Source organism: Petaurus breviceps, unplaced genomic scaffold (genome assembly GCF_028583685.1).
Source record: "Petaurus breviceps papuanus isolate PSGF00001 unplaced genomic scaffold, PetGlider_PUasm1.0 229, whole genome shotgun sequence".
Taxonomy (NCBI): Eukaryota; Metazoa; Chordata; class Mammalia; order Diprotodontia; family Petauridae; genus Petaurus; species Petaurus breviceps.
This window is the reverse complement of record NW_027185903.1, coordinates 38,875,208-38,889,187: the sequence shown is the minus strand read 5'-3', so window position 1 is coordinate 38,889,187 and position 13,980 is coordinate 38,875,208. Positions and strand designations below refer to the sequence as shown.

Sequence of the window (13,980 nt, the reverse complement as noted above, 5' to 3'; positions counted from 1 at the left end):
CCAATCTTTCATTTGTAAATTGGGGATGACTATAAGGTCTTCCCTGTCTGTTAATAGGCCTAGTGACCACATGTCAATCATGGACGTCTTGCTGCTTTCATAGCTTTGACACATCCTGAGCCCACTGGGGGAGGAACTTGCCTAAGCAGAAGCTTGCTTAGGGGGAGGCTTGCTTACAGGGCAGGTTTGCTTGTAAGAAGGCTTTCACACTTTTGGGTACTAAGCTAATTAGACATTGAGTCACTGAGGGTTGTGGTGCTTTCTGACTCTGAGCTTATTAGCTGAGAACTATACATACTGGGAGGTTGGTATTTCACTTTGGCGGCTCACTCATGAGAAGGACCTTTTGATTCCCTGCACGGGAATCTGAATACCCTTTTCTTAAGACCTCCCCCCCCCCCCGCCACACACACACACACACACACACACTACTCAGATCTTGGTGCTCTTCCCATCTGGTGGTGTATGTAGGTGGTTACATTATTCTGTTGGTTATATTATTAGACTACTTATCTGTCTGTTAATTAAAATAAGATCATTAGGGGTGGCTAGGTAGTGCAGTGAATAGAGCACCAGCCCTGGAGTCGGGAGGACCTGAGTTCAAATCTGGCCTCCAACACTTGACACTTACTAGCCGCATGACCTTGGGCAAGTCACTTAACCCCAATTCCCCTCCAAAAAAAAACAAATAAAATAAAATAAGATTTCTTTTTTTAATTAAGCAATCGGGGTTAAGTAACTTGCTCAAGGTTACAAGGCCAATTATTTCTGGGTATGGTGCTGAGTATCTGAGCCCGGGATTCGATCTCCAGGTTGTCCCAACACTGGAGCCGGTGCTTTTACTCGCTGTGCTACCTGGCCGCCCCATAAAATAAGATTATTAACCCCTTTAAAGCTGTCTGTCTTTTAGAAAAGTATATCAAAGAACCCGTGCTAGCAGCACACCCTGTGTGCTAGTGCAGTTGCTAATACAACAATCTACCTCAAAGAGCTGCTTGTTGTAAGAATGGAAGGGAAGGGAGCCGGAGCCAAGATGGCAGCATAGAAGCAGGAAGACTCGTGAGCTCCCCCCATAACCACCTCAAATACCTATAAAATACGACTCTGAACAAACTTTAGAGCTGCAGAACCCACAAAGTGACAGAGAGAAACAAACATCCTGCTGAAGGCAGCTCAGCAGGCCTATAGAAAGGGTCCATCACAGCACACTGTAAGCCAAGCTCATGGGCTCATGGTTTTAGCCCTAGGGCGGCCCCAACCAGCAACGGCTGCAGGAGACTTCAGGAGAGTGGATCACTGGAAACCAGTGGTGGTTTCCAGAAATATCAACCCATAAATGGCAAAGACAAAGTAAAAGGTCAGTGCAGAACTCTGTTGGAACTGGGCGGGGGTACTAGAAGTGGGGTCTGGCCCCTTTACTCCAGAGCGAGAAGTGGTGGAGGCATGGCAGCTGTGCAGACTCCCTCCACGTGGCAGCTTCAGAGCTCCTGGCCTGCAGATCATGGGGAGGCAAAGCGAACATTCAGTGGGTAATCGCTCCTCCTTTAACCTGCCTGGGTATGGATAGAAGTCTTGGGCGGTGGTCCTGAGGTATGCGACCAGTAAACCAGAGTTTGTGGGGACTGCAGAGACGGCACCCTCCTAATAGCTCCAGCAGCTGTGAAAACCCTGACAATTTGGGACAAAGCCCTCTGCTCTGGAAGCAGAGTTCTATCGTGGCAAAGAGCTCAAAAGTCAGGAGACAAGAAGGCGGAGTAGAAACAGGAGCTCTGTGCAGCTCTGGCTCCCACCACCTCCAATTCATGTAAAAGGGGACTTTGAACAAACTTTGGTGCTACAGAACCAACAAAATGACACAAAAATGCTAATCTCCCACTGAGGACAGCCTGGCAAGCTGGCAGCAAGTGGCCAACGCAGCACTCTGGGAGCCGACCCCAGCCCATGCAAGCCGGAGGTTTTAGCCCCAAGGAGGGCCTGACCGCACTGGCTGGAGGGACTTCAGATCACCAGCAGCAGTGGCGATTTCCAGAATTACCAACACATAGATGCAAAGGACAAAGTGAGAAGTCAGTGCAGTGTGGATTTTGGGATCCAGTAGTTGGGAGTGTGTCAGCTTTTGCCTCCAGGGCAAGAAGCAGCTGAGGCGCTGCAGCCATGCAGACGCCCTCCATGTGGCAGCTTCAGCTCCTGGCCTGCAGAGTGTAGGTGGAACCAAGCAACCAGCCTGAGAGGTAATCGCTCTTGCTTTAACCTGCTTGGATCTGGACTGCGCTCTAAGGTGAGGTCCTGGGGTGTGTGACCAGCTTGTCAGAGCACGTGGAGGTTTCAGAGAGGGCACCCAACTAATACCTCTGGCAGCTGAGAAAACGCAGTGTTTGGGATGGAAGCTTCCCCATCTGGTGGCAGTCCTACTGTGGCAAAAAGCCCAAGGGTCAAGTGACTGAGTGGAGACATGACCAGGCAAAGGAAGCAAAGGAAACAGAAGATTCCAACATTAGACTCCTATTTGGGGGACAAAAAGGATCAAAGCATGGAACAGGAGGAAGACAGTGAAGACAGAACTCCTGCACCAAAAGCTTCCAAGAAAAATACAAGCTGGTTACAGACCATAAAGGACCTTAAGAAGCAGATAAGAGAAGTGGAGGAAAAATTGGGAAGAGAAATGAGAACAATGCAAGAAAATTACAAAATGAGAGTCAACAACCTGACTGAGAAAAATAACACCTTAAAAAATAGACTAACTCATATCGCAAAAAGAGGCTCAAAAAGGCAATGAGGAGAAGAATGCCTTAAAAAGATGAATTTGCCAGATGGAAGAAGAATCTCCAAAGCCCACTGAGGAGAATCATTCCTTCAGAATTAGACTGGAGCAAATGGAAGCTAGTGACTTCATGAGAAATCAAGATGCTGTTAAACAGATCCAAACAAATGAAAAACTAGAAGGCAATGTGAAATATCTCATGGGAAAAAAACCACTGACCTGAAAAATAGATCCAGGAGAGATAATTTAAAAGTCACTGGACTACCTGAAAGCCATGATCGAAGAAAGAACCTAGAAATCATCCTCCAAGAAATTCTCAAGGAAAACTGCCCTGATATTTTAGAACCAGAGGGCAAAATAGAGGTTGAAAGAATCCACTGATCACTTCTTGAAAAAGATCCCAAAAAGAAAACTCCTAGGAATATTATAGCCAGGTTCTGGAGTTTCCAGATCAAGGGGAAAATATTACAAGCAGCCAAGAAGAAACAATTTGAATATTGTGGAAACACAATCAGGATAACACAAGATCTAGCAGCTTCTACTTTAAGGAATCAAAGGGCTTGGAATATGACATTCCAGAGGTCAAAAGAACTAGGATTAAAACCAAGAATCACCTACCCAGAAAAACTGAATACAATGTTTCAGGGGAAAATATGGTCATTCAGTGGAATAGAGGACTTTCAAGCCTTCTTGATGGAAAAAACAGAGTTGAACAGAAAATTTGATATTCAGATACAAGAAGCTAGAGAAGCATGAGAAGGTAAACAGGGAAAAGAAATCATAAGGAACTCATCAAAGTTGAACTATTTACATTCCTACATGGAAAAACAATAATTGTAACTTATACAACTTTTCTCATTTGAGGATAGTTGAAGGGAATATAGATGTATATATGTATACATACATATATATTTCTATATAGAAGGGTATATGTACATTTGAATACATATGTGAGTGTATGTATATATGTGTACAGGTATACATAGAGAGAGGGCACAGGATCAACTGGATAGGAAGGGATGATATTTAAAAGGTGAAATTGAGAGGTGAGAGAGGAATATAATGAGAGGAGATGGGGAGAGACAGAATGGGGTAAACTATCTCATATATTAGAGGCAAAGGATAACTGTCATAATGGAGGGAAAGAACAGGAAGGCAAAAGGGAAATGAGTCAACCTTACTCTCATTGAATTTGGCTTAGGGAAGGAATGACATACACACTAAAATTGGGTATCTTGCCCTATAGGAGAGTAGAGGGGAAGGGAATGAGAGAGGGGATAATGGAGGGGAGGACAGGTTGGGGGGGAGAGTAGTTAGAAGCACACTTTTTTGAAAAGGGACAGGGTCAGAGTAGAGACTAGAACAAGATGGGGGCAGGATAGGGTGGAAGAAAATTTAGTCAGTCTTTCACAATATATCCACTACAAAATGTTTTGTATAACTACACATGCACAACCTATACTGAATTGCTTATCTTCCCAGTAAGGGTGGGTGATGAGGGAGGAAGGGAAAGAATATGGAATTCAAAGTTTTAAAATCAAATGTTCAAACAAAATTATCATTGTTATTGTTATTTTTACATGCAACTGAGAAATAAGATATAGAGGCACTGGGATATGGAGATCCATCCTGCCCTACCAGAAAGTCGGAGCGGGGATGGAGGGAGGATATAAGAGAGAGCAGATTGGGGGAGGGGTATACAGTGGGATCGCTGTTTTGGGGTGATGGGTAGGTGAAAGACGGGGAGAAAATTTGTAGCTCAAAATCTTGTGGAAATTAACGATGTAAACTAAAAATAAACAAAATTTAATTAAAAAATTAAAAAGTAAATGACAAAAAAAAGAATGGAAGGGAATAATGGATGGAAAAGTGCTTTGTAAACTGCATGGTGCTCTATAAATTGTCTGTTTGGTTTTATTGCATTTGAAGCATTGATTAGAGCAGGGGTTGGGGACCAAGGGCAGCCTTTCTAATTCAGTCAAAAGTCAGCACTTGAGGACCTGGAAGGCCACATGTGGCCTGGAGACTATAGGTTCCCTCCCTTGGACTAGAGTGAAGCCAAACTAACCAAGGCTGTGCTTCCACCCTGAGTGACTTTAATCACCACATTAATCTCATCACATAATGTGGTTTGTATTTCAAAACCCATTTCTCTGCAGAATTGCTGGGAGAGCAGAACTGATACTTCCTCATCTTGGTCTCACAGTCGATGCCCCTGCCAGCCATATGACCTGCTCCCTAAATACATCACCGACAAAGGCAACATGAAGCCAAGGACAAACTGAATTCTGCCACATCAGCCTGAGCAGCCTCTCTGAGGTCAAAGGTGGGCGTGTGGTGAAATTCTATTATTTCCATTCTACTGTATCTTTACTTAAATAGTCTGTGATTTACACCTTTCCATCTACTATTTATTCAACTCACAGGCTAACAGTGAGGATATTTCAGAATTTAAAAAGAAACACACATCAAGAAAGGAAAATATATTTTCCCTCTAAAATTCAGTGTAGTTATCTTTTTAGTCACAATAATCACTCATGTTTATATAGCTCTAAGGTCTCCAAAGTGCTTTTCTCACAAGAATCCTGGAGAGTGGGCAGTGCAAGCATTATTAACCATGCTTTACAGTCATTTCAGTCACGCCTGATTCTTCATCACCCTATTTGTGGTTTTCTTGGCAAAGATAATGGAGTGTTTTGTCATTTCCTACTCCAGTTCATTTTACAGATGAGGAAAATGAAGTAAACAGAGTTAAGTGACTTGTCCAGGATCACACAGCCAGTAAGTATCTGAGGCTAGATTTGAACTGGGCAAGAGTTGTCTTCCTGACTCAAGGACCAATGTTCCATCCATGGTGCTACCTAGCTGTTCTACAGATGAGGAAACTGAAGTATAAAAAAATAATGTGACTTATTCATAGTCACAGAGCTAGGACCTGTCAGAGCTAAGGATTCAAACCCAAGCCTCATGATTCCTAGTCCAGAAGTCTTTCTACCAAACCACAATGTGGTCTAAGCCCTTCAGAATGCCTGCGTACACACAAATACCCAACAATAAAATCCCATGCAAGCATAACCTGTCTGTTTACAGAGGTTTCTCATGTTGGCTGAAAAATCAACCAAATCTTTTTTTTCCCCTTTTAAAGTATTCCTCTTAGAATCACAGAATCTTAGACCTAACAAGGACCTCAGAAACCATCTAGTAGTACAAACTCTACCTTTTACCATGGTGCAGTGAGTAGAGTGCTAGACCTTTAGGCAACAAGATGTTAGTTCAAATCCAGCCTCAGATACTTACTGTGTGACCCTGGACAAGTCACTTAACTTCTATCTGTCTTAATTTCTTCATCAGCAAAATGGGGATAATAATAACTTCTACTTCCCAGAGTTGTGAGGATGATATGAGATAATATTTATAAAGTACTTTGCAATCCCTAAATAGCTATATACATTCTAGCTACTATAATTATTAATTGTTCTAAAAATTATAATTAAATTATGACATAAATCATTTAAAATTATAACTTATAACAGCTAGAATAATGAAGATGATGATGATGGTAATGGTGATGATGATGATGAAGAAAAATGGCTCAGGGAGGTAAAGAGATTTCCCCAAGGGAAATTTGTTTAAATTAGGTAATAAACCTTTTGGCTGTGAACTGTGTCTCTCAACCGTGACACATGCTCTCTCTCATGCTTTCCTTAACCCTCCACATATGTTAATAGAACAACAAGTGCCAAGCCACCTGCCTTCCTATTGCACTGGAAGCCACTAAAAAGGGAGTCCAGTCACTTTTTAACCATTTGGTGCCATGTGAGGGGCCCTAGACGTCTTCTAATTTAAAGCACATCATCACTATAACTGGCAAAGAGGTTCTATCTTACTCAGTTCTAAAAGCATGGGAAGGAGGAAGACGATGGGAGATGAAGTCTGAGCCCCCCGGCAGAGCCCCGCTCACCCTGCTTCCACCAGAGTGAGGTCACATCAGAATTAGGGTACTTACTGCACTTTGTGTAAATGCAGAAACATCCTGTGTGTCACTGCCAGAGTGTAGTCTAATGAGCCTCCCAAGTTTGGGGGAACTTAGAACTGTGAAAGTGACCGTTCGGTTTCCCACGCTGTCTCCATCATTGGTCACGGCTTTCAGGACATGAGATGTAATGGGCTTTGTGGAGCCTAAGAGACAAACCAAGATAAAAATACAGAATCAGTAAGGCCCCATCATAACACAGTGCTCCCTCTAACAAGTTCATACTGGGTGATCTCATTCATTCACTTATCCCTCCTGCGACTCAGGAGCGGGCAAAATATTCTCTTGCCTCTCTTTGGAAGCCATTTCTATTCCAGGATTCCTAGGAGATGTGATTTCATTAGCATAGGGACACCCTCCACCAATGCAGATCACTGCCCTTCTGTAGCTTACTTAGTAAATGGTATTCATCAGTGTCCAGGACCAGAAAAAAAATCATCACTATGTAGTCAAACCCTATGTCTAGAGAGCGATCAGATTTTCCAAATATTTAAGCCCTTTATTTCCAAATTCCAAATATTTCCAAGATATTTCTCAATATTTTGGCTCCAAATTCAGGCCCTTTCCACTTTGGTAGGGCTCTGCTGGAACTGCCTTCGAGATCCCAAGGTCATTAAGAAATCATAGGCGGACCTTGTTTTGTTTTGCCATTAAGTTAATATTTATATGTGTCAGGCACTGTGCTAAATGCTTTAGTACTATTATCTCATTTGATCTTCATAACAACCCTAGGAGGTAGATGCCATTGTGATCCCCATCTTGTAATTGAGAAAACAGGCAAACAAAGGTTAAGTGACTTGTCCAAGGTCACACAGCTACTAAGTTTCTGAAGCCAGGTTTGAACTCAGGTCTTCCTGACTCCAGGCTTAGGGTTCTATCCACTATACTACCTACCTGATTCCTAAACTGGATTCCAAATGGCATCTATAACATTGCAGGATGGCCAGACTGTAAGGGGAATTCACATATTTCAACAGACAGCTCAAGACTTTAGCTACTTTCTTCCCTTGTAGGAATAGCTCTCTGTAAACACTTTCTGACTAATCTTAATGCCATAAGCAAAGCTTTTAAATGACAGCCTCAGTTCACCATTTCATTAAAGTCACTTAATTCAAGGGAGCAGGTGTTTCCCACTGTGTAGGGAAGGCCAGACTTACTTGCTTAAATCTAACCACAAATCTAAGAACCTAAAATAGGACAGTGGCTGTTATGCTCCAGGCCAGGTGAGGCTCTGGGGCTGGAGCCTCCTAAACATTTGAAAGTATTTTCTCAGTTCTTGATTTTAAAATGCCTTTGGCCTCTCAGACAGGGAGATAGAGGTGGGAATGAGGGCTGAGAATGTTGCAGGCTCAGGAGCACCCTGGCTCTAAACTGGTTAAAACCCTCACACGTCCCATTTCCTATTGCCCACTGCCTCCTCTGCATGGCCGAAAGCCTTGAAACACTGCCATCTGCAGGCCTTCAGAACTGATGGAGACAGGAATGAGAAGAGGGTGCCTGGAGAAGGCAGGAGGCAGGGTGGGATCACGTGCCTCAGTGCCCCTAGCCAAGTTTCACAAAGTCAAAACCAGGTCTGATTCTGCACAGCCTAGACATCAACCAATGGCATTATTCCAGCGCCTGGCTTTGTGCGGGAGGAGGGGCACTAACAGGCCCAACCTCCCCACTCCTGTTTTTCCCTTTTGTCTTCCTATCGCACTAATCGTTACCACAATCACCAAATCAGGACAATTGGTCTGTAGGGGAGGGGAGGCAGCAGCTGTTAACCTTGATGAAGGCAGCAGCCTGTCCCCATCCCCACCCCCAGGCTGCCTGCAGCAGCCTATAAAAGCAGAACTCCCCAGGTGTCTCGGCCAGGGTCTCTAAGCTGCCGAGCTGACCTAGGCACAGGCGGCTTGTTTTGTTAGGGTGTACCCTAAGGGAATGGTTTTATTTTAAGTGAACATTTATTGAATACTCAATCATTTTATTCATCAAGCTAAAGAAACGAAACGACTCTTATTTTTATAAAAAAAAATTAACTGTACTTAAAAAACAAAACTTTGCAAAACTCTCTTCTTAAATTGAACCCTTCCCTTAAAATTCAGAATAACCTTTTCAACCTTTTTTTTTGGACTAAAAAGAAATCTTTATACCTGTTTCTTGTTCTCCCCTTTCATCCCCCTCCCACCCAAATGAAAGAGGGAAACAAGTATTTATTAAGTACCTACCGTGTGCCAGGCTCTGGGCTAAGCCTCTGCAAATATCCCATTTGATCCTCACGTTATTATCCCCATTTTATAGGGTGAGGAAACGGAGGCACACAGATGTTAACTGAGCTGCCAGGTCACCCTGATTCCAGGCCCAGCACCCTATCTGCTGTGCCACCCAGCTGCCCCCAAGGTTGGTGGCACCCTTGACAACAACAAGGAAGCTAGGAAGAGGGGAAGGTTGGAGGAGAAAGACAGAGTTCAATTTAGGACATGTTGAGTTTAAGACGTCTATGAGACATCCAGTTCCATCTAACAGACAACTGGAGATGCTTGACTGGAGTTTGAGAGAGAGATTAGTGCTGGGAAGTAGAACGGAGAGTCATTTGCATAGAGGTGATAACTGGAATCCACAGAATATTTGGTCTTGGAGATAGATCTATGAGCCTGAGTTCAGATCTCGCCTCAGACACTTACTGTGTGACCTGGGGCAAGTCACTTGACCTCTGTCTGCTTTAGTTTTCTCAGTTGTAAAAAAGGGGACTAATGATAGCACCAACCTTCCAGGGATGTTGGGAGGATCAAATGAGATACTTGGAAAGCACACTGTACAGTGACTAGCACAAAGCAGGCGTTTAATAAGGGCCTTATTAAATATATGTCTATTTGTACATATGTTTATTGTATATATTTGTATATATGCTTATATTTCCTTCCTTCCTTATAGAAGTTCACATTCCAATGACATCATTTTCACCAAACTCTCAAGGTTAATCTGTTACCCAGATGGTTTTTTTTTGGAGGGGGGAAGGCAAGGCAATTTGGGGTTGTGACTTGCCCAAGGTCACACAGCTAGTATGTGTGTCAAGTGCCACAGGCCGCATTTGAACTCAGAACCTCCTGACTCCAGGGCTCTATGCACTGTGCCACCTAGCTGCTCCCCTGACTTTTAAAAATAGTGCCCGTACAGTTTGGGGAGAAATGAAACCTGGCTTAAGGAAACAGTATGTTCTAACATGCTACCAATGGAGATAAGTATATGCCATGCTGCCACTCTTCAAGGGGAAAAACTATTAAAAGCTCATTCCTACCCCCTAAGACTCCTAACCCTGGCCTAGGAAAAATCAGAGAAGGTCTAGAACATGCTTAGAGGCAGCTTCCCAGCTAACCACAGAGCAACTTGGGACAATCACTTTCAGTTCACCAAACCTCAAACAGGATTCTCTAGGAGGAAGGGAAGGAAAACGAACATTTACTAAATGCCTGCTATGGGCTGGATACTGTGTTAAATACTTTACGAATATTATCTCATTTGATCCCCACAATAACCTCATGAGGTAGGTGCTATTCTTGTGCCCATCTTATACTTGGGGGAAACTGAGGCAGACAGGTTAAGTGACTTGCACAGAGTCATACAGCTAGTAAGTGTCTGGGGCACAGCTGAATTCGGGCTTTCCTAACTCTGGCTCAGTGCTCTACCCACTGTGCCACCTTACAGGTTCCAGGGGTGGGGAACCTGCGGCCTCAAGGCTACATGTGGCCCTCTAGGTCCTCAAGTGCGGCCCTTTGACTGAATCCAAACTTCACAGAAGTTGTTCTAGCAAATTTCTTTGACTCACTGTACTGACAAACTGTGCTAATGACAAAACTACGTATCAGTCTATGGAGGTGTATAAGGGGAACAAAGATAAGAACTTATCTTGTTCCCTGTAAATTTTCACTAATTAATAGCCACAGTTCTCATCTTTAAGGAATTTACATTCTAAAACAGGCAAACAAAAGTGGTTTAGTGGAAAGCATTGGATTTGGAGTTGGAGATCTGAGTTCAGATCCTGCCTTTGTCATTTATTAGCTGTGTGACCTTGAGCAAATCACTTCAGCTGTTTCTCAATTTTCTTAGATGTAAAATGAGAGGGGTTGGATTAAATGGCCTTTAGAAGCCCTACCAGTTCTAAATCTATTATCTTACTTTATTAGACAGTGAATTAGCTACTTTATCTTGCCTTATACAGGCTAGTCAAGCTGACTGATTATCTTTTTTCCTATAAAACTCAAGTTTCAATCTATACTCACCAAAAAAAAGTATTCTCCCTTATGTCCCAAAGGAAAAAAATAACACCATCTGGGTCAGCTGAGGTGGAACATAGCACTCCCTGACCCATTACAGTGCTCCCACAGCCCAATGTGAACAGCCAATGAAATATCCCTCTTCTGGGAAGGTAATTTCTATCTATCAGTTGTGGCTTTAAATAGCAAGACAGGGAAATGATCATGGACCATGAGGCTCAGGGCCCATAAATGATTGCTGTAGGTGCTACAGTGCAAAAGATTACTACTATTCCACCCCACCTGGTGTCTGAACTGATTCTCAGTTTAGGAGGAGTATTGTTATTGTTAATGTGTGTTTAAAAGAACTCAAAAACTTAAAAAGTCTACTTACATAGAAAAATATTTGGTAATGTACAAAAGTTTGAATGGATTTTGGTGTTGCTTTATGATTTGATGTGAGTTTCTCATTTAAATTAAAGGAGGGTAAGAATAATTTCTTCCATATATGGTCTGGGAAGACTGGAAGAGGCAAAAAAACATGATTTCAAGAGGAAGGACTCTTAAGAGGTCAGAGAAGAAAGGACATTAATACACAGGACATGGTAGGTGTTTTAGACTGTAATGAAGAACTATAAAATACCTGAGGACTTCAGGATAATCAGTGGTGAGTGAAGAATTCTGGTCATTTTTTTCTTTTTTGTGTCTATTTTTATGAATGAGCAATTGAAATCCAAAGAGTTTGGCTCTCTAATTATAGTGGCCTTGATCCTTTCTTTTTAAATATATTACTGTCTTAATAAATGAAATAGAATCCAAAAATGTGGTCAGAACACAATGCAGATATCTAAATTAATGTGAACAGGTCTCTCTCTCTCTCTCTCTCTCTCTCTCTCTCTCTGTTTTTTGCAAAAAAAAAACAATCTTTTTGGGACTCAATCTATTCATCTGCAAAATGGGAGACTGGATTATAAAGGAAGCAGCATGATGGAAAGTGCTGACTCTTGAAGCAGAGAGCCTGGACTCAAAAACTGTTTAAGCCATTAAATAAAAATTTGGGCAAAGTCTCTTAATCTTCCTGGGCCTCAGTTTCTTCAAACATAAAATGACAGGGTTGGACGAGATGACCTTTGAGGTCCCTTCTATATTCAGAACTACAATCTTAAGACTCAGTTATGACTAAGTTATTTCAAAAGTTTTCTCTTCAATGATCTTTGAGAACACTATTTTTTTAGAGCAGATTTTCTAAGTTTGTCACTATCTGTCATCAGTGCAAAGATACTTCACCACTATGAAGTAGTTTTTAACTAAATGGTATCCTCATGGTCTAAAAGAGGAGTCATTATTGTTTCTTAAAATAAAACCAGCTTTTCTTTCTGATACATTGTTCCTATCTGTGGCACCACAAATCCCTTGGTCACTCACTCAGGCCAATAACCTGGGAGTCCCTCTTTGATTCCTCCTTCTTCACCTGCCATCCCCACCCATTTTAATTAGTAACCAGGCTTATTGATTCTTGCACATTCCTCCCTATTCATCCCCATGGCCACTGCCTTAGTTCACAGTTTAGAATCCTAATCCTTATCCTTCCCCTTGACTATCAAAAGAGCTTCTGATACTTTGTCCCTCCCCCAGTCTCTTAGTTCTACTCATCCGACAAAACAACTGACATATTAATTTTTCTAATGCACAGCTTGGATCATATCATCATCCTAGGCAAATGACTGACTGAATGATGTACAGACTCCTTGGTCAAACCAATAAACATTTATTTATTTGTTTGCTTGCTTGCTTTTTGTAGTGGGGAAGGCAGGGCAACTGGAGTTAAGTGACTTGGCCAAGGTCGGTGCACTAGTAAGTACGAAGTGTCTGAGTCCACATTTGAACTCAGGTCTTCCTGACTCCAGGGCCGGTGCTCTATTTTGTGCACTACCTAGCTGCCCTGAATAAACATTTATTAAGTTTCTACTTTGTGTCAGGTACTGTGGTAAGCAATGGGGGATATAAAGAAGGGGAGAAAAAAGGTCCCTGCCCTCAAGAAGCTCACAGTCTAATGGAGGAGAAAATGTGTAAACAACTACATACAGACAAGATACAGGTGACTGGAAATAATCTTGGAAGGAAGGTCCTGTAAGAAGGATTGGGAATCTCGCAGAATGTGGGAGTCTAGCTGAGATGTGGCGGACACAAGAAGCAGAGTTGAGGAGGAAGGGCATTCCAAGAATGGGGAACAGAGAGTGGCCTGTGTAAAGAACAGCCAGAAGGCCAGTGTCACCAGACCAACCACAGAGTTTCATGGAGAGAAGTAAGATGTGTAAGAAGGGGCTATGGGGGCGGCTAGGTAGCACAGTGAATAGACCAACAGCCCTGGAGTCAGGAGGACCTGAGTTCAAATCCAACTTCAGATACTTAACACTTACTAGCTGTATGACCTTGGGCAATTCACTTAACCCCAATTGCCCTGCCTTCCCCCCTCCAAAAAGCAGCAAAAAAAAAAGAAGGGGGTAGTAAGTTAGAAGACTAGAAGTGTAAGAAGGGGCTGAGCTGTGAAAGGTCTGAACACCTTAGCTTGCCATTCAAGAACCTCCACAATTTGACTGCAGCCCACTTTTCCAGCTGAATAAGACTATTCTCCATGACATACCGATGCTCCAGCTAAACTGGACTACCTGTCATCACCTGAATATTTCTTCAACCTTCCCACCTCTGTGCATTTGCTAATCACTATCCCCTAAAACTAGACCCTTGTGGTCTAATTTTTGCCTGTTTACATTTTATCATTCTAGGCTCAGTTCAAAGGATCCTTCCTCCACAAAGCCTTCTAATCTCTATAAAAGATCAATTAATCTACTTGATCTCTGGTATGTTCTAAGCTTTCTGAGGAGAGAGATCAAATCTTATTGATCTTTGTATCTATCTCAGTACCAAGCACAGTAATATATACAGTAGGC

The 13,980-nt window shown here is 42.5% G+C and overlaps 1 protein-coding gene across 2 annotated transcripts in view; it reads right to left on the bottom strand.

Moving 5' to 3' along the window:
• LOC138167536 (chondroitin sulfate proteoglycan 4-like) overlaps positions 1-13,980 on the bottom strand; it is a 112,512-nt gene that overhangs the window by 22,854 nt on the left and 75,678 nt on the right. For both annotated transcript variants that reach the window (XM_069096518.1, XM_069096520.1), the window contains exon 8: positions 6,768-6,940. In XM_069096518.1, the coding sequence (XP_068952619.1) occupies positions 6,768-6,940 (173 nt within the window). The remainder of the gene's footprint in view (positions 1-6,767; positions 6,941-13,980) is intronic.